At 38.6% G+C, this 25,603-nt stretch overlaps 1 protein-coding gene across 2 annotated transcripts; it reads left to right on the top strand.

Annotated features, from left to right (window-relative positions):
• Nucleotides 1-651: 651 nt before the first annotated feature.
• m1ap (meiosis 1 associated protein) lies at nucleotides 652-25,380 on the top strand. Of its 2 annotated transcripts, none has more exons than XM_017472674.3 (10): nucleotides 652-1,400; nucleotides 4,553-4,811; nucleotides 5,769-5,954; nucleotides 7,401-7,593; nucleotides 17,261-17,446; nucleotides 17,566-17,725; nucleotides 18,737-18,878; nucleotides 19,831-20,028; nucleotides 21,639-21,821; nucleotides 22,881-25,380. In XM_017472674.3, exons 2-10 carry the CDS (start codon nucleotides 4,563-4,565, stop codon nucleotides 23,040-23,042), a joined length of 1,659 nt encoding a protein of 552 aa, XP_017328163.1. In that variant the 5' UTR covers nucleotides 652-1,400; nucleotides 4,553-4,562; the 3' UTR covers nucleotides 23,043-25,380. The 2 variants fall into 2 exon arrangements, with proteins under 2 accessions (XP_017328163.1, XP_047012808.1); XM_047156852.2 differs by lacking the exon at nucleotides 652-1,400 and adding an exon at nucleotides 2,464-4,431.
• Nucleotides 25,381-25,603: the final 223 nt, after the last annotated feature.

The following is a 25,603-nucleotide window of genomic DNA, read 5'->3' as shown; positions in this document are numbered from 1 at the left end:
CTTGAACGATACCACAATATCCTGATTAAAACTACATTAGTGAACTCGTATTTTTCTTTGCACCCTGACTTTCCATGCTGGGGCATGTCAATAACAATAGGTGATGATAGCCATCAATATGAATATGACACCTATAGCAGACAGTAATATTTAAGGGTTAATGGCAGCATAGTGGATAGCTCGTTTGCCTCACACCTGCATGGTTGGGGAATCGATTCCCGCCAAGGCCCTGTCTATGTGTGTGGAGTTTGCATGTTCTCCTGGGCTGCAGGGGTTTCCTCTGGGTATTCCAGCTCCCTCCCCGTGTTGCCAAAGACATGCATTGTAGGCTGAATGGCATTTCCAAAGTGTCTGTAGTGTATAAATGGTTATGTGCATGTGATTGTGCCCAGCGATGGATTGGCACCCTGTCCAGGGTGTACCCCGCCGTGTGTCAGGTTCCCTGCGACGCTGTAGGATAAGGGGTACAGATGGATGCATGTATGGATGGAATCAAAGTAGGTCTGGTGAGATCATTGAGCGCCCATTCTTCAGTTACAAATGTATCTGATGTTAGTGATCTCTGAAGACGTATTGTTTGAAATCCATGACGTAAGTCACTAAAATAAAGACCTTTTTAAAAAATAAACTGGCCGAACTTGCACCACAATTATAGATAAGACATGAAGAAAGAAACATAATTGTGGCGAGATGTCAGAAATGTGATCAAAAGAAAATTTGGGGAAACCCTGCCTAATAAGATCATTGTTTTAGTACGGTATTAAATCATGAACATTGATTGTATTCATCAGATGATCTGCAGACATCTACGGCTTTTGTGATTCTTCAATAAAATTCTGATTTTCGACATCTTAAACCCCTGGACTCTGAGAGATCTTTACTTCTGGCTAAGGTGATTTTCCACAACACTGCCACACAACTGACTGACCGGATACCTGCATACATGAGCAGGTGTAAAGGTGTTCCTATTAAAGTGACCGGCGAGTATAGAAACGGTAAATGTGCTCTTTTTGTAGCGTGAATTTGTAAACATGGATATCAAGAATTATAGGTGAAAAACAAATCTTCTAAAACGACTGAAGTGAAATAACCGATATAAATATCGAAAGCATTGAGTATCCGTGTTGTCATCTCTGTTGTGGTGTCGCGTGCGGATCTTTCTGAAAGAAAACTTCTGGCAAGTATCGAAATAACACCCTACAAACTAGCAAAGTAAAGTGATTCAGCTAGAGTTATATTAAATAGTGATGCGCTGAGATATCTAAAAAACTGTTACCAAAAGACTGCGTATTCATTACAAAAACAAAACAACAACAACAACCATCATTAATACAGCCTTTTTAATAGGCTACTATATATTAGCATTTAGTCTCTCAAACTGGCTGACGGGAAGAAACAAGGTAGGTTGGTAACGCTAGCTAACGAAGATAGCTAGTTAACTACAAGAATTAAGGCAACACATTTTTTTAAAAACAAATTATTATTATTATTATTATTATTATTATTATTATTATTATTATTATTATTATCATTTTACTTTCTGTGTAGTTTACTTACTAACTGTTCAAATACCTCAGTGCCTGCGCTCTTGTCACTTTAATATAGCCTAAATACACCTACCATAGCTACTGTAGGTGCACTTTATATATATGCAATTACAGCCTATAGCTCCCAGGACATATTATAGATGTAAACAAAATAAATTTTAATCGATACATCTTGGTAATTATGATATACACCGATCAGTCATAACATTAAAACCACCTGCCTAATATTGTGCTGCTAAAACAGCTCTGACCCATCGAGGCATGGACTCCACAAGACCTCTGAAGGCGTGCTGTGATATCTGGCACCAGGAAGTTGGCAGCAGATCGTTTGGATCGGACTTGTTTGTCCAGCACATCCCACAGATGCTCTATCAGATTGAGATCTGGCTAATTTGGAGGCCAAGTCAATACCTTGAAGTCTTTGTTATGTTCTCCAAAGCGTTCATGAACAAGTTTTGCAGTGTGTCAGGGTGCATTATTCTGCTGAAAGAGCCCACTGCTGTTAGGGAATACCGTTGACATAAAGGGGTGTATTTGGTCTGCAACAATGTTTAGGTAGGTGGTACGTGTCAAGGTAACATCCATATGAATGCTGGCTTACCTTCTTCCCATAGTGCATCTTGGTGCCATCTCTTCTCCATGTAAGCGAAGCACACGCACCTGGCCATCCACGTGTTGTAAAAGAAAATGTGATTAGTCAGACCAGGCCGCGATCTCCTGTTGCTCCACGGTCCAGTTCTGATTCTCACGTGCCCGTTGTAGGTGCTTTCGTCAGTGGATAAGGGTCAGCATGGGCACTCTGACCGATCTGCAGCTACACAGTCCCATATGCAGCAAGCAGTGATGCACTGTGTGTTCTGACTCCTTTCTATCATAGCCAAAATTAAATATTTCAGCAATTTGCGCTACGGTGGCTCTTCTGTGAAATCGGACCAGATGGGCTAGCCGTCGCTCCCCACGCACATCAGTGCGCCTTAGGTGCCCATAACCTGTCTCAGGTTCACCGGTTGTCCTCCGTGGGACCACTTTTGGTAGGTACTAAATAAATGCGATAAAGGCATGTCGCTCTGGATAAGAGCATCTGCCAAATTCCATAAATGTAAATGTAAGTAATCAATGTTATTCACTTCACCTGTCAGTGGTTTTAACGTTGTGGCTGATTGGTGTATATTTTAATCATATATTGATAATAGTGATATCTGATTAATGGTTGCTAAACCTGTAAAAGTAGGTGTATGCACACACACATCTGCCAATGAGATGGTTCTGTACAGGAGAAATGCACACTTTTCACCTGTAATGCATTGAAGTGTTTAACTTTAACACAAGAAAACCTTTGTAAAGTTCTCATATTTTAACAACAGTTCAGACATAAAAAAAATATATGAACCACTGAAAATCCAGTTATGTCATGGGTGGTTTTTAATTGTTCATCAATAATGTAGCCTGTCTATTTAGGGCTGATGCACATAGGGCTGATGCACACTTGCACATTGTCTGGGTGTTTCTTTTTACTGTTTACAAACTGGTGATGGCGAATTAAAGGTTTTTTCGTGAAGACCTCACATGTTTGGCGAAACATAATGTGTTGGTGGCACATTATACATTTAATAACATTTTTAAATATTCACATTTGATTAGATGTCTGCCAACATACTTGCACATAACCTGAAGACATGTACAAGGGGACAGCGTTATAACCAGAATAAGAATGATCAGAAAAAAAGAAGGATAACGTTTTGAGAATAGCTTTGCTGCAATCTGATGTTGGTTTTCTTTCACTCCCTTCAACGATCCTTTGTTCTCTGCTCATTTTTGCTTTTGCTCAGGGTTTGGTTCAGGTCTCTTCCCAAACCCAAAACTACCTGATAGACATTGCTGTGTACTTGTCACACAGCACTGCACATTTATACAAAATGTAGTTACTATATAAACCCCCTCTCTTAGTCTGTACACAAGTATGTTGACGTGGATCTTCACAGAAGTGCAAATCAGCCCTTGGAAAGCTCCCTCTCCTGTGTTTCAGGTGTTCTATTATACATGTTCTCAAGTATGACTTTGGCAGTCTCAAGTATGACTGTGGAAGGTGGCAATCACTGAATGATTGGGCTGTATTTATTTGAATTTAAGGTTCAAAACAGCTAGCTTTAGCTCACATATACCAAAAATCACTGTTAACACTCCTGCCTATTGTTTGAACCCATTTTACTCTCTTGTAAATTGCACGTCCTTTAATAAAGTGATTCCTGGCTACAAAATCTGAAATTATTCACAGTTCACAGCTATTTGTAACACTAAAATACTCACTGAAGTTAAAAAGCATCTCACTGATGCTAAAAAGTATTGATAAATGGTTGGAAATTGATTTCAAAAGCACAAAGCATTCATTCTGACACGTAATACCAGCAACTGAAGTGGGCACCAGAAAGTTCTTGTCAATTATACAGTCTTTCATAGTTTTCTGAAGACCTTTGAAATAATAAGTTGAAAACACTGTTTTGCTGTAGAGGATTTTATGCCTATTAAAATGTCCCCATCATTTCCTCTTGTTTTGATCAGGCTGCTTGCTCATCTAATGCCTGTGCTGCCCTTCAGTCTAAAGCAATGGACTATTTAAGATGAGACAATCTGTCTTTTGTTGCGCATGTTGTGTTGAAACGGGGTGAAAGCCCGAGGCACAGCCTGATCCAGAACATCAGCTTGGTGAAAGGGCTCTCTTATGAAGTAGAACATAACTGATGAGCCCATAGATTTCAGAGAATCGTAGCCGTATTTAACCATCCTTTGCCAGTATCCCGCTTTTGTAAGCAACAATAACAGCCTTGTTTTAAATAGCCATGGAAAAAGTCTTAGGAAAAAATGCTTTTGGTCCAGTCTGCTACTGGTAATTGTTCATTATCTTGATTACTGCCAATCGTATTGTGTTAAAAATGAATACTTTTCTGCCTCTTTTGTGTTCACATCACTGATTATTTTCTAATATCAATATCTCTGTTTTCCTGCAGATTCAGAAGCATGAGTGGCAGAAACCGGTCAGGTGCTTCAGCCAGCCAGGTGTGCCGTGTGTCGTCCTTCTCCAATCAGCCACCCCGTGTACTGATAATTGACACGTCACCACCTTGGTGGTCAGAGACACGTTCCATCGTGTGTGAGGCCCTTGAGAACTTCCTGTCTCTGGCAAGCAGTCTGGAGGGACCCAGTCGAGTACCTCTGCTCAGCCTCTATGCAGTAAACATGCAGCAGGAGTGTCTGCTGCCATTTGTGGTGAGAGAAAGACTGTTTTTTTTTTTTTTTTTTTTTTTTCAGATGATGATATGAGCTGGTGAGCGGAAGATGGACCGTTGGTAATGGCACTGACATTCATAATTTCATCTTATTTACATATGTGTGAAACTTGGACTGTGTCAAAAGTTACAGACCACAACGTTTACCCATTTTATCTAAACCCAGGGGTGGGCAATATGATGATTTATCCCACAACACTGTTAAACACTCGAAGAAGTAGATTATTAGAAGGTGTTGATTCATTTTCTATAACAGCATTGCTCAGTAGTGTGGTTGTAATTCAAATACCTTCGAATATGTTATTGTTTCTATAGTAACAAGTCTTTCAAAGAGACTTCTACCCAGTTTATTTAAGCCTACTAAAATCTGATTGCTATTTAACAAAGAAAAATGTATCATCATTGATATGATAAAGCTTTTCATAAGGGGAACTTAATATTTGTGGACAGAGTCTCCAGTGTCAGGACATTGTATCAGACAGTCAAGGGAGACTCTTCAAGACTTCAAGACTTTGCTCCTTCTGGTATCTCTGTAACATGACACGCTCTATTTCATTTTTCTTTTTATGTCCAAGAGCGAGATAAAGAAAAGAGAAGCTGATGAGGGAATAAGTCCGTTTAAATCTGCCAGGACAACGTATTTCACAGACGTTTCAAATTAAATATACCTGTTAATGGATCATGAACATGGCGTGCCCTTTTTTACTTAATAACACATGTAATTATTGTGATTTTGAGACATGTTGTTATTGGAAAACAGTCAACATTCTTCATAGCTTTCATGTCACATGACGGTTTTGCTGACATTAGCAAACCTGAATATCATCACACAATTCATGTATCATGAAATATCATGAATATCATGAAATGTGCTACAATATTTTGGCCCATCTCCTCATACCCCCCATTTTGGTTTCTCCGTTCTGTCACTCGGCAGCAGGTGAAAGGGAATCTTGTGCGTTTGCACTCATGTGTGGAGGAGCTGCGCTCTCTGCCTACAGAGGGCTGTACACGGCCACAGGTCGAGCTTCTTAAACAGGCAGTACTGGACAGCCTGCAGCAGTATAAACACTACACCCGCCATGCCAATCTGGGGAACAACCTCCATGGTGGCTCTGTAGAGGTAAGGACCCAACACGTTTCTTATATGTTGATGGATGGGTAAGCATTTTTTTTTCTGATTCTGCATGTTCCATTTTCTCCATCTTTGCTGGAAACCAATTAATATTTCAGTTGGAGACCAGGGCCTTAGCCTCGTGTCTAAAGTGCTTTCAGTGTACTTGTCAGTGGAAAACATCCACTGAGCTACATGAAGATAATCCCACTCACTTTTTCAGAGAACCAGTATTCATATTGAAATCCCCCGCTGATGGAATGTGGAACCGATTTAACCCCTGTTATCAATCGTTAATGAAGCCATCATCATTCTGACACAAACCACATGGCCTGCTGTTTCCTCTCTGCACTCCACAGACCACACTTAAATGCTCTCCATACGGGAAGCAAAGCAGAGGACAAGTGCTTTTATTCAGATTGTTCTGATATTTATTTCACCCTTAATAGGATTAATGTTACATTTGTGCTTTTTGTGTCAATTACTTTAGATTACAGCTGTAAGAGATTAAGAATGACTGCATTTCAAACAGAAATGCTTCTGTGTTAGAGGAGGCTTTAGTAACCTACTACAGGGATGGACATGAGGCAGAGTTCAGGACCTTCTTGTACCCTCATCAGACAAGGACCAATGTACATTTTTCCCTAAATGAACAGATTATACAGAAACTGTATGAAAGTATCTGCAAAAGATGTCATTTCTCATTATTCATAGGACAACAATGACTACTTTTTCTTTTGCTATTTTATAAGTTTATTTAAAAAAAAATCTGAACCCAAATAATTACAAATCATGATGAACATTTTGGACCAAGGGTTCTCAAATCTGCAGCCAAAACCCATTCAGGAAATCATAGTACAGATTAGTTGAATAAACATAAACATAAGCATATTATTCAAATATTAGGCAGATTAAGGAATATACATGTATTGGTCCAAATAAAACTTGCAGTAGCTTATAGTAACTGAACACTAATAATAATTACAACAATTTTTGTTAGCAGTTAATAGTGACCACTATCAACAACACGTTCAAGTAATTTTACTAAATAATAATAAAATTGCCCAGACCATACTTTTATCATTTTAGATTATTCAAGTATTGTTAATCATTTTGTTAATTAAAAAAATATATTTTGTTGATTTTTCTTGTTGTTGTTATTATTATTATTATTATTATTATTATTATTATTATTATTATCAAAAGTATTGGTGCCCCAACTGTCCAGCTTTCGAAAGTATTGCCGCCCTACACGGGCAGCTCTCAAAAATATTGGCGCCCGATCCGAATTTTGCCACGGCAAGCACCACTCACATTTTCTTCAGGAAATGTACCAGTCTAGTTATTATTATTATTCAACAGATCTTGATATTTTGAGACAAAAATCAGAACAGATTTTCAAAGAATGGTTTATTATTCACTGATTAGGTTGTAATCAGAATTGTGTTTTCGAAGGTGACTGTACTGAGCAGTACTGAGCCGGGCCAGGCTGTACTTGGGAAGCTGGAAAAGGGCCTGAAGGACTCTGACCTGGTCAGTCTGCGACGGCTGGTGGTCGTCCACATCGCTGTAGAACAGAACCTTCCAGACAGAGAGCAAGCCTGGAGCCCAGAGTCCTGCTCTACAGACATTATTGAGAAGACAGACGGTCAGCACATTCACTTCGGCACATTCAGTTCAGCACATTCAGTTTAGAAGCAGTTGGCATTTTTAATTAAGCCCTTCGACAAAGCTTTTCAATATTAAGTAATTATTATTTAGTAAAAATTGACTTCTGGTACACTGTGCACATTGTGTGCTGATTGTATACTATTCAAGAGCAGCTAACCTAATCACTGTATTTAATTTTTGAAGATCCATATAAAGAATTTTTTTTGGTTGTTTTTGAGTCACAAGCCAAAACGGAATTAGATGAACTTATAATCAGAGCAAACTTCTAAAACGAGGTCTAGTCCCTCTCTACACGTTTATGGTTAGCATTCTAAGGCTTGCTATAGCACGACTAAAAAACAGGAAGTTTTCTTGGAAATATGCATGAATAAATGACAACACAACATGCGTACATTTCACCCTTTCTACCTGACAGTCTTATTCAGGGTGTCTTACAAGAAGTGTAAACAGCGGAAGGCAGAACAATACATAATACTTGCAGAATATGTAAGGACTGGAAACCTGAAAGACCAAAGCTGGCTTTTGCAAGTGTAAGTAAAAAGCCAAATAAAAGCATTCCAAATACCTACAGTATGATGACGATGACACTCATCTATCTGAGTGAACATGTTCAGATACCTGGTCTCATCTGATGAATATGTTAATAAGTACTTGCAGTGTGTGGCACACAATGAACCCGGCTGCATTTCATCTTTCCCAAAGCCCAGGAGTCATGGAATATTATTGAAGTCAGAAATTTGGTGTGTTTGGTTGGTTACTTAGTAAATGCCTTATCTCAGATGTGGGTGTGTATGTGTGTGCCAGCATGCTCTGCCTTTCTCTCTCAAGGCCTCAAAGATGTCTGACCCTTAAAAAGTCAGCCAGGCTGGAAATTGTATAACTGCTGTAAGAAGACAAATTAGTTATGTCTAAGTTAAGATTTTTCAGCAAGAAGAGTGAAAACATTGCAGTGTAAATGACCAAGTAGTGATCCATTTCTTGTGAGACAAATAGGCAGATACTGAGGTCATCTGAGTTTAAAAACACAGTACAGCACATAGAAAACACAGATTTCCGAAAAGAACAGTTACATAAGCGTAATTACTTTAAAGATGGGTGCACCATGGTTCTTCAGTCTCGACAACATGATTATTCTGACTGCATCGCTCCCGGGTCAGCTTAACTGCTTAACATAGCACTGGTTCAAAAAAAAAAAAGGAGTCAGATGCTGCACTAATTATAAGACATTGATATGGATTATAGGTGAATGTGTTCTCAAGTGTGCTGTGGTTCTGACTTCAGTTCTGCTAGACACACACTCATCCATACACTCAGTCACAGATCTATGCTGACCTCCTGAGCCCAGACCCATTAACAGTGTAGGCCTGGTAGAAAGTGAGCCAGAACCCCCTCCTTCACATGCATCCTGTTTTTCAGCTTTCAGCAGACAGACTTGAGCATGACAGCCTCATGACCAGAGTTGTGGACGGTGTTTTATACCAAAAAAAGGAAAGAAGCATGAAAGTGTGTGCATATGTACACTATAAACAATACAAAGAGATTTGTGTAGATGGCTTTTTGATACAGTATTCATGTATCATGTAGCACAGATTAACCAGAAAGTGTGGATTATCCTGTACTAAAGTTTGGATTTATAATATTTATAGTCATTTATATCACCAGTGTCTAAATCTTACTGCTCATCAAATGTTAATTGTTTTTAAACTCTTTTGAGCTATAGTCTCAATATACTCTTTTATCCCTGTACAACATCTGCTGGTGAGCTTTTGATGCACCGTCATGCATGTCCATCTGGGCTTTAAGCTCTGTTCATGAATCATAATTCTGAAGTCAGTGTGCAATGTAATACTCTTAAGCAATGCAAAGAGTGTTCAGTGCATATTCAGTGACTGCATTTACCCATAATTCATATGCTTTGTTTATGCATAAATAGAGCACGCTAATACTAGGTCAGAGACTGTTTCAGGACCTTGGTTGGGGTATAGTAACTAAAACAAAAAAGGAAAAACTGAAATAAATTTTTAAACATTATAACAGAATAAAAACATTTGTATATTTATATAACTGCATCCAATGCAAATATCCATACATCCATTTTCTGTAATGCTTATCCTACACTGGCTTGCAGGGAGCCTGGAGCCTATCCCTGGGAGTTTGGGGCAGAAGGTGGGGGACACCTTGGACAGGGAGCCAACCCAATGCAGGGCACAATCACACACACACACACACTCGCACTCACACACTACAGACAATTTAGAGATACCAATCAGCCTACAACGCATGTCTTTGGACGGGAGGAGGAAACAAGAGTACCTGGAGGAAACCCCTAAAGCACGAGGAGAATGCGCAAGCTCCATGCACACAGGGCAGAGGCAGGAATCGAACCCCCAACCCTGGAGGTGTGAGGCAAACGTGTTAACCTCTAAGTCACTGTGCCCCCTGTCAATACCAATATTAAAATAATAATTATGTAATATTAATCATTTTTAAAACCGATTGAACATTTGGCTCAATACTTAATCTCTACTAAAGCACAATTGATATTTTCCCGCAGTGATAAGAGGTTATCTTTAAAGCCCTTAAAATGTGCACAAGTTTATAAATGACCATAAACCATAACAAATAAACTTGACTAAATTATATAGAAATAGAACCTGCATTTAAGTCTTCTCTCATGCTGCTATTTTGGTATATATATATATATATATATATATATATATATATATATATATATATATATATATATATATATAATGGTCAAATATCAATCTTATTATGAGTGGTGGCTCAGTGAGCGGTGTCTATGAACTCAAGATTTTACATTAGAATCCCAGGACCGCCAGAGAGCCACTGCAAGACCCTTGGATTGTGTCCTGGTTTAATTGTAAGCCACTTTTAAACCCCATAGCCTAGTTGTAATGCTCTGTTACCCATCGCTGGTCAAGGCACAGTGTTGTGAATAACTGGATATTTACTTGGTGACTTGAATCAGGTGGAGTACCGCAGAAAAACAGACAATTATGCAATGGCCTTGTGTTCAGGAATGTGATCTGACTAACATGGTTGTACTCGAATGCCTGTTTTTGTTAATGGGCTTTGTTTACTCATTGTGGTGAAGGTTGTCAGACTTTAGTCATTTCCCTCTATGGCATTGAGCATTTGATAAGCTGGGGATAACTCTTTCCTGAAAGCTGTACTGCAGTTCCAGCTTTCTTATACTAGAAACTAGACGCTCTTGTGGGTCGGTAGTACACCAAGTTTTTCGCATGACAAGCCAAAACAAGGCCACCCAGTCAGTCTGTCTGACTTTCAACTTCTCTATCTATTTCTCTCCCATGTCTCTGTCAGACGCAGTAACTCTTAAGGTCTTAACTAGTTTTGAGATGGCAGATTTACTGCTATGGGTACAAGACAGACCTGCCCATAGGTCGTGCTCTATTTCTTTTTCTCTTTCACCCTTTTTGACATTGCCATGGTGATGGGATGGTGTGGTCAAAGCAACATGTTTTTGTGCAGATCAGTGAAAACGTTAATGACACTCAGGCTGCCACTGGATACGATAAAGTGTACACGGGTAATCTAAATAAATTGCTAGACGTCAGAAAACTGGCATCTGTGTGAATAGGTCTTCTGTTGGTGCTTTGGTTTAGGCAGACTGACACTGTGTGCTGAAAGTGTGTGTGTGTGTGTGTGTGTGTGTGTGTGTGTGTGTGTGTGTGTGTGTGTGTATCCCTATCTCTTAACACTTATTGCTCATGAAAACAAACCACACCTCTTCCATTTCATCCTGAACGTGTACATTTCACTGTGTAGAAAACAACTAAACAGTGTTAAGTAATGAGTAGACTATATTTGTAATGCATTCTATGCTGTAACTTGTTATACACTGTAAATACACTGATGCTGTAATCAACTAAACGATCTTCTACACGTCTATTTGTCTCTCACAGACTGACTACAAGTCCTTAAAAATCTTAATCTGAATATTTTAAAGGCCTTAATAATGTCTCAAATGGAATCTCACAATATATTTAGGCCTTTTGGACTATTCTTAATAATGACATTTTTTTATGTTATTATTTTTAACACAGTTGAGTCTCATTTATTATTTAACACCATGTCTCACACACTGAATAATAACTAAATGATACAGGGAGACATGAGTATCAACCCAGACTGACTCAGTATACCCAGACTAGCTGCAGAACAGGACATGCTCTCACTGTGTTGGTTTTAAATGACCTTTTATTGAGAATTTAAAGGGTTTTGTTTGATTGGTTGTTTGTTTTTAAAGGAAATAAAGTTAACTTGAGTATACCTGCAGACACCCTGTGCCTAAATTTACTATGATTCGTCTGTCTACCCAGACACTATTATCTCATAATGGCCACAGAACTACAGGGAAAAATTGTGATGGACAGCATCTGTCTTTTCCCCCCATCTTCTCTCAAGGTGTCATGTTTCAATGTCGCCTGGCCATTTCTGTTTTATGGCATATTAGTAAGTGTGTACCACATATCTAGGACTAGATGGAGTGTGCATTTGAGATTTCAGCATTCTCGAGTCATTTCAGGGGAAAGTGGCGTCCATCGTCGACGTATTTCAAGGTCAGATTCACCAGCTTGTGAGGCAAGTGGGACTTGACCAATGATGACCTCCTTAAGTGGGGTTATCAGCTCATGTTTAGACTGCTCTCTCAACTGACAGCCATGGATATTAACAACAAGCCAGGTCAATAATAATTGCTCTAAATGTAATAGTAATAGTAACCAACATGACTCATCAGAATAAGTTGCTCTCTAAACATTTAAACATCTTTTGACAGCTGCCATTGTAGGCTAATGAAGAAACAGTGCTTTCAACCCAATTCCTGACCTAAACTGCTAGATATTAAACCATAGAACTGGGTCAGTTTAGCCAGTTGTGTGCATTGTTAGAGGGCTTGTTGCTGATGATTTGAAAAGAAAAAGAAAAAAGAAAAAAAAGAAAAGTAGAAGAGTAAACCAAAAATGAAAATCGAGTATTAAATGTGATGAGACCTGTAGGAAAATGAAGTGGCATGGTGGCACAGTGCCTCACAGCTCCTGGGTTCCGAGTTTTGGATGTTCTCACCGTGTCCCCTCCCGAAAACATGCTGGTAGGTGGATTGGCTGCTCTAAGTTACCCTTAGGTGTGAATAACATCAGATGAGCCAAATTCTTCAGTTTGCACAGACCGCACCCTGTATATTGCATTTAGGAATATTTAACATTACTTAACATTACATAAGGTTATAGAAGGAATTAAACAACAGCTGATGTTTTACATAAACCCAGTCTATCTGAAAAGCTCTGTTCTGTGTATTAGATTATCTTTTGGCTGTAGGCAAAGATTCCCCATTTATGGGAAAAATGGAGAACAACATATTCTGTTGCCTTACTTCACATTTGCTCTCACATCTTTCTGATGTGCCTTGCTAACTTGGAGATTTAGCATTTAAAGAAAAAAGAAGACAAATATAAATGCGTTGTTGGGTGTGTATGTGTGTGTCTCTGTGCAGGGTGTAACAGTCACGGTGGTCTGTCAAGGATTTGGCCTTGAGTGTTTCTATTTGGAGGGAGTTAAGGGGATCTGTCTCTTTGTCTGTCTCCTGTCTCACATTCTTTCATTTTAAAAATCACTGTGTGTATACTCATCTCCATTACATTTTCAGATCAGTGTCATTAATAATGTTATGATTTAAAAACAAACAAACTGTTTTTTAATGCTTAGGCCATAAAGGCTGTCCTAAATAAATGCATATCCGACTGTTTGTAAGATTCCTTTAAAGAAGATTTCTGTATGTTAAAGAAACCTTTGCAGATGCAAAGCACCTCTGATCATTCACTCTCTCACTTTACATTCTGTTGGTTATGTGCATTAGTAACAGGATTGATCACCCTGGCTTATGTAACTCCTTCCCATTAGAATGTTGTTAGTTAAAATTGTCCCATCGACAGACTTTAAACATTTGTTATTCATTAAAAGGACAAGCCTGATGGATCATTAAATTAGGGAATTATTCATTCTGATTCCACCACTATGACCTCTGTGATGTTTATCACAAAAATGATTTGCTGTTATAAATTATGGTGGCGAACTCAGGCAGACCACCAGGGATGACGTGGAGACGTTTCACATCTGTACCACTTGTGTGTCCTCGTTTATACTTTAACTCTATCTTATCTTCCCCCTTTGTTGTTTATCATATTTCATGTATGATACCTGATATCTGAAGTCTGATACTCATTAGTGTTACCGTTTACAAACTCCAGGACTGGATCTGTACAGTACAGTCGATACAGTATTTATTTTTGTAATCCATTTTGACCTGAAAGCCACCTGCACAGTCCAGCTGTTTAGGAAACAGTCACCGTGGAAAAGGTCACGTAAAAATAATACCAGTTGTAGTAATGATGTTAGCAGAGCACTGGCAGGTGTGTGTACAAGAAGTAGTCAATCTTCATTTGCTAGTGATGCAGATTTTATATTAGTGTTATATTCTGTTATAGTATGTAGAATTTTTCGCTCTTGTCCCTTTGTGAGAAGTCACGAAGGAGGGTGTGACTGGATCTTTGCTTTAGCCTTCATTCATAGCAAACAAAACAGTTGTTTTTTTGTTTTTGTTTTACACTTTATGCTATTTCTTCTCTGTAATCCTTCTGGTTAATGGGAAGCTGTCAAATTACATAAAACTCAACGTTGATTCCTGGGAACAGTCTCATGACTCAGAAACAGACAAAGCCACTTATAGAGCTGTCAAACTATCAAAGATTCAAAATCTAACATCACCCTTAATCCATTTCCTCGTAAGATAAAAGATAAGATATAAGCCTATAATTATTAGCAGAGAATAACGTGTTCTAATGACTCAGTAGCTATTAAGTGCACAATACATGCCACGTTGAACCTTCTGATGTCTAAGTGACGGCAAAATGATCGATCAGGCCCCATTTGTTTCAGTACGACAGAGAACAGAGGCTCATACAGGCAGCTAATTTGATGGTGTTTCCAGGACCGACAACATCTCTGATCTCTATCTGCTCTTAGGAAAGAGCTGTGCATATACGTCAATTAGATTAAATTTAAACACACCCAGAAAGGAATAGGGGACAGGACAGACGCGGCAGACAGAGAGAAACGAGATGTAATCTTTATGTTAACAGGTGATGTGGGGGTTGCTCTGCATCTGTTATTCCTCCTGCTCTCCGTTTCCCACTTCTCCATCCTCACCTTTTTAGCCCACTCACACCATCTGGGTGACATTTACTAGATTTTAAATCCTATCAGTGTGCAGTGGTGTATGACATTCATCAGCCTTCATTTAGGATTCAATATTAGAGCTACAGCTAATATGTAAATGAACTCGTGTCACGTTGTTAACTCTATATTATACAAAGAACTGATCTGTGTTGAAATCGTTGTCTTTTTTGTTTTGTTTTTTTACTTATTCTGTAAAAGACAATCAACTGCATGTATATGCATGAATGTATAGCTCCACTACTAAGTATTTATTACAAAACTGCTTTAGTGCATAAAAGAACTCTAGCCTCTCCCATCATAAATCCCAAGACACTGATCACATGCAAAATTGCTTCCTTTTTTCTCCAGTCTTTCTCTTCATTCCTGGCTCCCACCCTTCCTCCCCCTCTCTCTCTTTACTTAATGAAAGTTTAAACATGACCACTTGGCTCCCATTAGACTCTTTGGGGCCCTTGGAGGTACATGAATAATTGAGTATGGCTCCAGAGGAAGCATGAGTCTTATCTTATAGAGGTTGTCCAGTCCAATGACCAGGATGACATTCATGAACAATTAGGCTCCTAATGTCAAAGAACCATGTTGTACAATATACTGTATATAAATATTAGTCTTACTGAAGATTTATGTTAGTCCAGAGTCTCCAAAAATACCCAAATATGGTAAGCCAAAGTAAGATTTGAGGAATCTTTTAAAATTCACTTGAAACATTTGGAAGCAGGACAAGCAATATCTGATTATAAAATATTCATTTATTCATTAATCTTTAGTAACTGCTTTACTCTGGTCAGGATCATGGTTAATCTGGAATCTGGGAACACTGAGCATATACCGGGAGTACACCTCGCATTGGACACAACTCCACCGCACATTTCCATTCACACTTATTCACACCAAGGGGCAATTTTGATTAGCCAATCCTTCTACCAGTATGTCTTTGGAACTTGGGTGGAAACCAAGAACGCAGATGGAAGCCATCCATCCATTCATTTTCCATAGCGCTTATCCTACACAGGGTCACAGGGGAGCCTGGAGTCTATCCCAGGGAACTCGGGGCACAAGACGGAGGACACCCTGGACGGGGTGCCAACCCATCACAGGGCACAATCACACACACACACACTACACACAATTTGGAAAATGCCAATCAGCCTACAATACATGTCTTTGGACCGGGGGAGGAAACCAGAGTAGCTGGAGGAAGCCCCCAAGGCACTGGGAAAACATGCAGGTTCCGTGAACACAGGCCGGAGGCGGGATTCGTACCCCCAACCCCAGGGGTGTGAGGCAAACATGCCAGACACTAAGCCCGAAACCCACATGGGCAAAAAAGAAGCGGGGCAGAGTTTCTGTTACTGTGTAAATTCTGTACAGAAACCTCAGTAGCCCAAACTCAGGATTCATACGGGAATGTTATCTGTGCCACCATGCTGACTCATATAAATACAACGTAATTTATTAATTAAGTAATATCTCCGCTGTATTGAAAAGCAGTTTGCATAAGTGTCTGCTAATCTCAGCAAGTAAAGTTTTAATAAAATTAAGAAAATTCACTTATAAAATAATTGTTAAAAAAAATTCCCCAATTTCTGGCTGTTTTCATAAAAGTTGTGAAATGGTTGCCAAAAGCCAAGCAGAAAACATTGCAGATGAAAACTTTGTCGAGTTCCGGATAAGACACCACAGTTCTGCACCACCATCTAGTGGTAACATGAGATGCAGAAAATGCCTCAAATATTCCCTCACATTCAAAAGCTTCAAAGAAAAGGGAAAAAAAAAAGAAAAACAATATGAACCACTTTCCCCTTAGAAGACTTACTAACAAAGAATACCGCTATGTACAGTATTTATAGTGAAAATCGTATGATGAAATCACAGTGTGCAGTTCCTGCCTTTCATATCTGACCTGTTGCATGTACTTCAATTCTTTTTTATATATATACATTTGTTTGTACCTGTATTACAGAAAAGGATGGATTTAAATTCCATCCAAAATGTAAAAAAAACAAACAAACAAACAAAAAAAACAAAAAAAAAACAATTGCAGGAAATATTTTTTAAATGGTAAAAATGGTCTGCACTTATATAGTGCCTTTTAACCTTAGATGTTCTAAAAGCACTTTACACTGTTTCGTATTTACCCTATCATACATACACCGATGTTGCAATGCACCATGCAAGGTGCTAGCCTGCAGTTAGGAGCAACTTTGGGTTCAGTGTCTTACCCAAGGACACTTTGGCATGTGGGTCAGGAATCAAACCACCGGCCCTACGATTAGTGGACAACTCGCTCTACCATCTGAGCCACACCCACCACATATAAACTCACTCACTCACTCACTCTCTCACTCACTTACTCTCTCTAGATGATCTGATGCTAGGGGCCGAGATGGACTTGCAGCTAGTGGAGAACAGCGTCATCGCTATGGAGAACATTCTGAAGGCATGGCTTCATGACCAAACAGGACAAAGAGAGCACCTTCAGCTGCTGTTACCTGCATCTGTACAAACAAACAGTCCAAAACCCATTCCTGCTCACAGACCTGATCTTGGTGATTCACAGTACACATACACACTATTTCTTGAAACTCTTAAGGAAATACAAAATGTGTATGTAGGCACTGAAATAAACAAATGTGTTGATGTGTGTGTGTGTGTGGGGGGGCTGTAGTGTGCATAAAGTGCGACATGCAGGAAAGGCTTGTGAGCCCAGCTCTTCTCCCCTTCACGCCTGACCTTGGAGCCCAAACTGAGAGCATACGGGACTTCCCTCCAGCAAGCAAGAGCCCGTCTAATCAGAACTCAGGGCCACAGCGACTCAGAGTCATCAAGTACAGCTTCACTACAGATAAGATGGCTGCTCTAACTGTGCCAGTGTAATGATAATGGTTCAGCCTGAGGCATGTGCACAGGCAGTGATGTTTTCTGTCATGAACGAGGCCTTTCATACGGCCCTTTCAACAGATCAAATACACAGCATGTCCATGTCTATGCTGTCAGTACCAGTCAACAAAAGAATGTGAATTGTGTCTTCATTCATTACCAGTTCTAAAAGACCGATATTTGCTCAACTGAATGCAGATGGGTTTTTTTTTTTTTGGGAAAAGGCAAGTATAGGAGATCTTCCTTTCCCCCTTTGTCAAATTACATGCACTTTTAGACACAGTGAGCATGCATGTCTCACCAATCAGCTGCAAGAAATTCAGCAGTATTAAATGTGGGGGGGGGGGGGGGGGGGGGGGGGGAGGGACTTTGAAACTCACAGTGAAACTTTGAGAAAGGAACTGAAAAACAGATAGTGTGTCTAAAGGAGTGGCCGAAAGAGATGCAAAAATTAATGGATTATGCAAAAAAGGCATCTGTGTCATGTTGAACATGGCCATGAGTCATGCCCTAATGTGGTGTGGAACATTTAGACAGAGACTTCTGTGTCTGTCGTCAGCACACACACACACAGACAGATACACTGCCATGCATTGTGGAAGCTTGCGGATTTTGCATATATTTTCATGCCCATGAGGTCATTGATTGTAGGGAATTTTAGAGAGACATTGCGAGCATTTTCACCTTATTGTCGTGCAGCGAAAGGAAAAAACATCACCCTGTCATCTCAGTTTCACTCTCACTCTCCACCCACTTCAATATTTATCAGGATGTTGCTTTAGTCTTTTCTCTTTCATTGTATTTTTTCCACTCATTCCGCACTTACTATGATGCCATGCATATTAGATGTATTTAATCTATTTACATAGCATTAGCACATGACTAGTGAGTGGTTATTATTTCTTGATTATAGATCAATTTTGAGTCTGTAAATGTGTGTGTGTGTGTGTCTGTTTCAGAGCTCTGCGTGCAGAAGGAGTGTGTCAGTCTGTTCTGTACGGCCTTCCACTAGTCATCAGACCTACAACTTGCTGGCAGCTGGACTGGGAAGAGATGGAGAGCAACCATCAGACCTTCCACGCTCTCTGCCACACACTCAGAGTCAGTGAAAAATGTGTCTGAGCACGTGTGAAGTGGGGAAAAAAAGAAAGTTCAAATTCATATTCATGATATAGGAACAGAAACATATCGATTGCAATATGTGAGATATTATTAGAGTAAGAGTTCAACTTTATAAATCTAATTTATACCATTTTCTATTTTCCCCACAATGGCACATTTGGTGTCGGTCTTTTGCTTCTTCCGTTAAGCTCTGGAAATATCAGGCTAATGTAGTTCAGGAAGTCTGTCTCACCTTGAATCTTTTTGAAAAAAAAAAAAAATAAATGGATAAACTGCATCACTAAACAAAAAAAAAAAGCAGGTGAAGATATCTTCAATAAAGGAAAAGTGATCTTATATCTCTCATCATGAGTTCATTATATAACAAATATAAGACCATTAGTTGAATTTGTTTTTATTCAGTTTATTTATTGCTTTAATGAAGATATTATTTTTGCAGTGATCCAGTGTTATGCAGACTTCTGGTCTTTTTTTCTCTCCTAAGCTCAGTTTGGTCGCAAAGGTCTCTAAAAGTTGATAATACTATAATTTCACACTAAAATGTGTAAATATGGACGTTTACGATTTTACAAAACATTTATTTAAAACAAGGTCACATAATGACAATTCAAACAGTTATAAAAACAGATTTGCTTGTATTTCCTCATTTGTAAGTCGCTTTGGATAAAAGCGTCTGCTAAATGAATAAATGTAAATAAATGTAAATGTATATAAATGTTTGGACGAATATTTACAGGCTACATTAGCTATGTACTTCCAGCACAAAACTAAAGAACTAACTAGACAGTCCACTATTAACTATAATTAACAATATTTGGGGTCAAGGGTAAATAGTGTAAGTGAGAGTTTTTTGCTGCACTATTTTTAAGGAATATTCCTAGTGTTTAAAAAAGATTATGCGTTGTTTTTGCATGCCTTTGTGCTTCTCCAGACCCGTGACTGGTTTCTCTTAGTGCGTTCAGAGACTGAGTTTCGTTCTGCATCCAGCGCAGTTTCCTACTACGTGCTCCAGTCTTCAGCCTCCCTCTCTCTCTTATTAAAACCTGTCCTCACACGAGAATTAATGCTGCCCTGCAATCTGCCTACCTCAAACGAGGACCCACCACTCAACACACTCAATATGGTGGAGGTATTCCCTCTCTCTCTCTCTCTCGTCTTGCACACAATAACAAACACAAACATGGCTCAGTATTCAAATTATGTAGTTTCACTTCATATGTCAAGAGCACCTGGTCCGAGCCAAAACCCTCAGAGTTGGCAAATATATTAAGTGCTCAGATAGCATAATCATGTTATGTAGAGAAGCCATATCTACTTGTATGGAGCGTAAATTTGATTCAGATGTGTTCAGGTATTTCCATATCTGCATATTAACATTCAGCAGCAGTGATACATTTTCGGCCTCACACTGGAGGCTCTCAAAGGACAGTGTTGTCAGAAAGCATGCCCAGTTTAGTCAAGTTAAAGACAAACTTGGGTCCATGAGTGAGATCTAGTGTAAGCCACAATTAGCTGTCTAAACAGTAATTGCGACATGTTTTTCATTTTTAAAAATCACCATTGAGTGGCTCAATTCCACATGCAAGTTAGTTTAAAATAAGATTAGGAGTGTTTTTAAAAATTTTTTTTATTAATGCAGCGAGTCTATAATGCCATTGTCGTAAAAAAAAGGTTACTTAATAATTAAAAAGGCTAGAAATAAAAGCCGCTGAGCTTGGTAAACTGAAATGTTACTCATTTTTAAAAATTACATTAATCAATCAAATAAACACTATAAATGACATACACACACACACACACACACATTCAACTTCCATACAGGTACAGGTATATGTAGCTTATTCTTTTAATTGCATAGTTCACAGCTTCCTTAAGCAAAACACTCGTTAGAAAGTAGAACTTACATTACATGAGACTAACAAGCTAGTTTAGTTATTATCTGTAGGCCTGCGAGGCAAAATCTCAATATCAAAACAATTTCTTAGTACCCTACGAGTTCTAATCACAATTAATGTGATGCACCATAAAAACATCTCAAATATAACACACTTAATTCAAATTATTAATTATTATTATTACACATTCAAAAAATGTGTAGTAACGTCCATTTGGGGGACTCTAAAGTCTCAGTGTAAATCAAACATTGGGCATGATTCATCATATCATAAAGGAAGCACTGTGACCTTCAATGGATTGTATCATAACCTTTCAAAACACCCATGTTGTATGCTGCTTTGTCATGTGATGCAGCGCATAATGTTGCTTAGTGTTCTTCCCTGTAGTTATGATGGTTAATGACTCATAAAATACTGTCCTTTTTGGGCTCTAACATCCTGTTCCTGTATGAGTCATTTCCTCTTCTGTGATAAAGGTCCATGTAACAAAAAAAATAAATCTTATCGTTTTGTGAAATGCATATGCTCTTGAATCTGTCAGCAGGTCACACAAACACAGTACTGTTATGTGTCAGGACATAATTATAAACACATTTATGGTAGCAACATCTTTTACTCACTTCAGCAAAATCTTTACTGTTGATTTGTTTGTCTGCCCAAACAAATCTGCTCTTACCATCATCCACCCCCCCACACACACACACTATTTTTATTTAATATTCTTTGTGTTATCTCCCTCTGATAATGCCACAAATAACAAACATTGAGACCTTGTTTTTGAAAAAACAAAAAAACTGATATGTATTCTGCAAAATATATGCAGCTTTTATTCATTTTGTTCCAGAGATGTCTGGAGCAACTGGAGACAGACCCTGCGTTTAACCCTCTTTGTCTGGGCAGTAATCTCTACCCATACCTGAGGATGAGAGGCCTGCGCTCTCGCTCCTACTGCTCTCAGTCTCAGAGCCAAGCACGAGGCCAACGTCGAGACACAAACCGACCAGCAGAGGGCTCCACACCTCGGCAGGTCAGATGCACTACAGAATAAAGTACTAAGAAGTGCTCTCTGAAGTTTGATCTAAACATAGACCTAATTATTTATTTTTGACTTGCAGGTTTAATATGTCAGATTTTCATGTTTGGAACTTTCATACTGTTATTTGCAAAATACTGTTCAAGGATAAACAAACTTTCTACACCTAACACTTTTTTTAACCAGATCTTTGTCAGCTCTACATGAGTAGCCTACGTATGATTACAGCAGACTCGATGATCAACACTTCATATGAAAACAACTTGAAAACCTGTTGCCTTGAAAGTCAGTTAAATGTTGAATTCCATGAATACTATAATTAACATCACTGCATGCAAATTCAGAACTACAAACGTTAGATATAGAGCTCTAAGAATGAGAGAGACATGAAAGAAATCTTTAAAAAAAAAGTTTTATGCAGCTTTACAACACTGAAACAACATGTTAAAATATAGTCACTTGTGATTTGCCTAGTTTCATGGTAGCCGTGTGTCATTAGACCCACACAACCACATTTGTGACACATAAGGACAAATTCTCCCTGAAAAAGTAGTCCCCTCTCTGAAAAAAGAAATGATTCAGAGCTTAATGTACAACTTTTAGAAAAATAACTTGAAGGATTCATGAACGCTTTATGAGCTACTCTAAATGCTTCCGTTAGAGCAAGTCTTGAGGTTTCTGTTCTTTTTTTTTTTTTCTTTTTTTTTTTGTATAGGGCAGTGTGTTGTCTTTCTTGTCCATAGCAATTGCTCACACTGTATGGAGGTAAATAGAGATCAAGTTAAAACACTGCAGTAATTTTTTAAACCAATTAGAAAACAAATTAATACCTTATCGTGTTAATTATATTATATAACATTATTACATTCTAGTATATTATTAGTACATTCTCACACTGATTTACATAATTATGTGGTCATTCTGGGACTTACCAAGAATTTGCAAACTACAGTAGTTTTATCATAAGCATTTATAAATTAACTGCCACCACCAGCCGATTAAGAAAACGGAATTTATTTACGATCTGAATGCGTCTTTTCTTCTTGTATTTAGTTGCAGCAAGGTCGTGTCAGAGCGATGGTTGCTCCTCTGTCCTCTGCACCCCCGGTCAAGATGTCCCGCCCCCCTCTGACCATGAGCCGCTCACGACCACATGACCCCTCCCTTTGCTTAGCGGACGATGACGTGGATAACGATCTTCTTATGATGATGTGAGAGTGAGAGTGCAACAATACTACCAGTACTACAATCTGCCATTCTGTGCAGACTGTTCTTTCAGGTTATATTTTTGGTTAGTTTAAGTTTAGACACATAAACTGACACACCACACCACAATGCACTGCAAACCCAAGTTTATATTTTTAGGCCAGACAAATTTCCATGCATAAACTGACCTGTTTTTTTAGTATGTGCGGAAATGCACTCTACACAAATGGCATCACAAGATATATTTGGATACAAACAGACTAACTGACATAAGAAGTTGAAGCCAAATTCTAAAGCTAGATATTTGTAGTCATTCACTATTCAGTAATCAACATCATTCAGTGCTTAGCATGCAAATATATCTCTAAGCCCAATGGTGAAAAATACACAGACGTGTTGAGAAGTTGCAATATCAAATGAGTTCTGCAGCCAAAACAGCCTATTAATAATTCAAAACAATTCCTAAACACCAAAATTTGAATCGAGTCAGTGATTGGACAGGGTTTGTTTCACTCACTGGTCTCTATTAGCTATTAGAGGACAATATGGCAGCCTTACAGTGCAGCACACACCAGCTGTTTATGCGTCTACAGCTGTTAAACATTAGAGCAGATAAAATGCCTCATTCTTCGCAAAAAGACTGGGGAAAAACCGATAGACCCTGTTAATGCACTTACTTTGGCCCTAGATGGTCAGAACACATTTTGTTACTGAGACACTGACACTTGCAGTAGTTTTCACAATGCATAATTAGTATGACTCGACTTTCATTTGCTTTCACAGCGACTGTTAACAGAAATTCTCATATAGAGTGTGATGCTTAAAAAAATAAAATAAAACAAAAAGACATAAGATGCAATAAATAAGAAGCACCATTTTCTGTAGGTGTCCGTAGCACTATAGGAGAGGTATAGAAAAACACAATGTTGTAGAAGCATTGTGTTCTGGCATGCACTACAACACACACACAAAATCCAGCTGAAGATAAATTCAGCACAAGGCCACAATGAGAGAGTCCTGTGCTGAAAATGAGAGAGGACTGTGTTCAGTCTCGACTTGAGAGAGAGAGAGAGAGGCACTTTTCAGTGTAATGCTACGTAACATTATAGTTTTTTTAAGGGTACAGAAGGGAATGAAACACTTTCTAGAACTGAAGCGATGTCGAGGCCATGGTGTTACTCAATGTCACCGTCTGACTGAGGCCCATCAGATCTGCTTCATTAACATTTCCGCTATTCCACCCACCCAATGCCGCCTACACCAATGCCACTATGACCTCATTTTGGGTTTAGAGATATTATGCAAAACCCATCACAAATGAGAAGCATTTTGTAAAAAAAAAAAAAAGTTCTTCGTCTCAGTTTCCTGTTCCATATATAATTTTTTTTTAAAGGCTTTAAAAGTTTTAAAAGGAGGGATTTTCACATCAGAGTGCTTTCACATTGGAGTCTACCTAATGGCGTCAACACGTGTTCTCTCCTGGGCCAGATTGCATGTGGATTTGTAACGTCTGTGAAGTGTTATTTAGACTCCAAGTCGAAGTCCACAGCAATCATTTTCCCCACAGAACTAATTCTACAAATTTAAATCAAAGCTCACAGAGATTGAGACAATATGTCTGGGCATTTGTCCACATAAACAACAGGAATGCAGATGTGTCTTGTTTTAAGAGTCTTTTGCATTACAATAAAGAGCTTCCTCTGTCATTCCACATCATTAAGGAAAGGAGGTCAGCACATTAATGCTACTTTCTTTCTTTTTTTAATAAGAGTTACTGTTCAATTTAATTATTTAACATTATCTTAATGTGACTTGTTTAATACTAAATATTTCAAAGCCAGTAAATGTGTTAATGGAGTTTTGTTCCTGTCTGAGCAGTTTTGTTTAATTTTCATACAAAACAGTCGTACATGGTTCATCTACAAAGAACAGTTTGTCATGAAGTGTGTGCAAGTGTGTGGAAAGCAGAGACAGGGTCTGGCAGGGACTAGAAAGACTGATGCCGTTTCCATAAATAGGAATAATTAGTTTCTGGCAGTAACATAGATTTTTCATGAAGTAGGTTTTCCAACTTTCCTGTTTTCACTTAGGGAATATCCTATCAGTATGACGTATTACAAAATATATGTAACATGAACCCTACACATATCTTTACTATTTTTATACAATGTAAATTTAGCTCTTTACATAGTAAGTAGCTGACAAGTGCAAACACACACAGTGATTAGTAACTCATTCGTGACTAAGTTAACGCCCAGGCTATAGTATTATTATTATTCCTCAAATCTTTTTGTCACAGTCATTGTCATTGACCACAATGTCCATCATGCCATGCGCTAAATGTTTTATTTACAAATTTATAACCGTATAGATCAGTTAAATATCTAACTTGAAACATAAGGAGTTGAGACAGTTAAACATTCAAAATATATTTTGACTACGAGAAGCATTTTCATGTCCCAAAAGTACTTCTGTTGTACAATTCAGAGAGCAAGGGCACATTTCTGCGCACCCCCCCTCCCCCTCCCCCCAGGTTATTCAGGCATACAAAAAAAGGGGGTGGATTGAAA

The sequence above is a fragment of the Ictalurus punctatus genome, chromosome 7 (assembly GCF_001660625.3).
Source record: "Ictalurus punctatus breed USDA103 chromosome 7, Coco_2.0, whole genome shotgun sequence".
Classification (NCBI taxonomy): Eukaryota; Metazoa; Chordata; class Actinopteri; order Siluriformes; family Ictaluridae; genus Ictalurus; species Ictalurus punctatus.
Note: the sequence above shows the minus strand (reverse complement) of the source record. Positions and strands in the feature narration are given on the sequence as shown.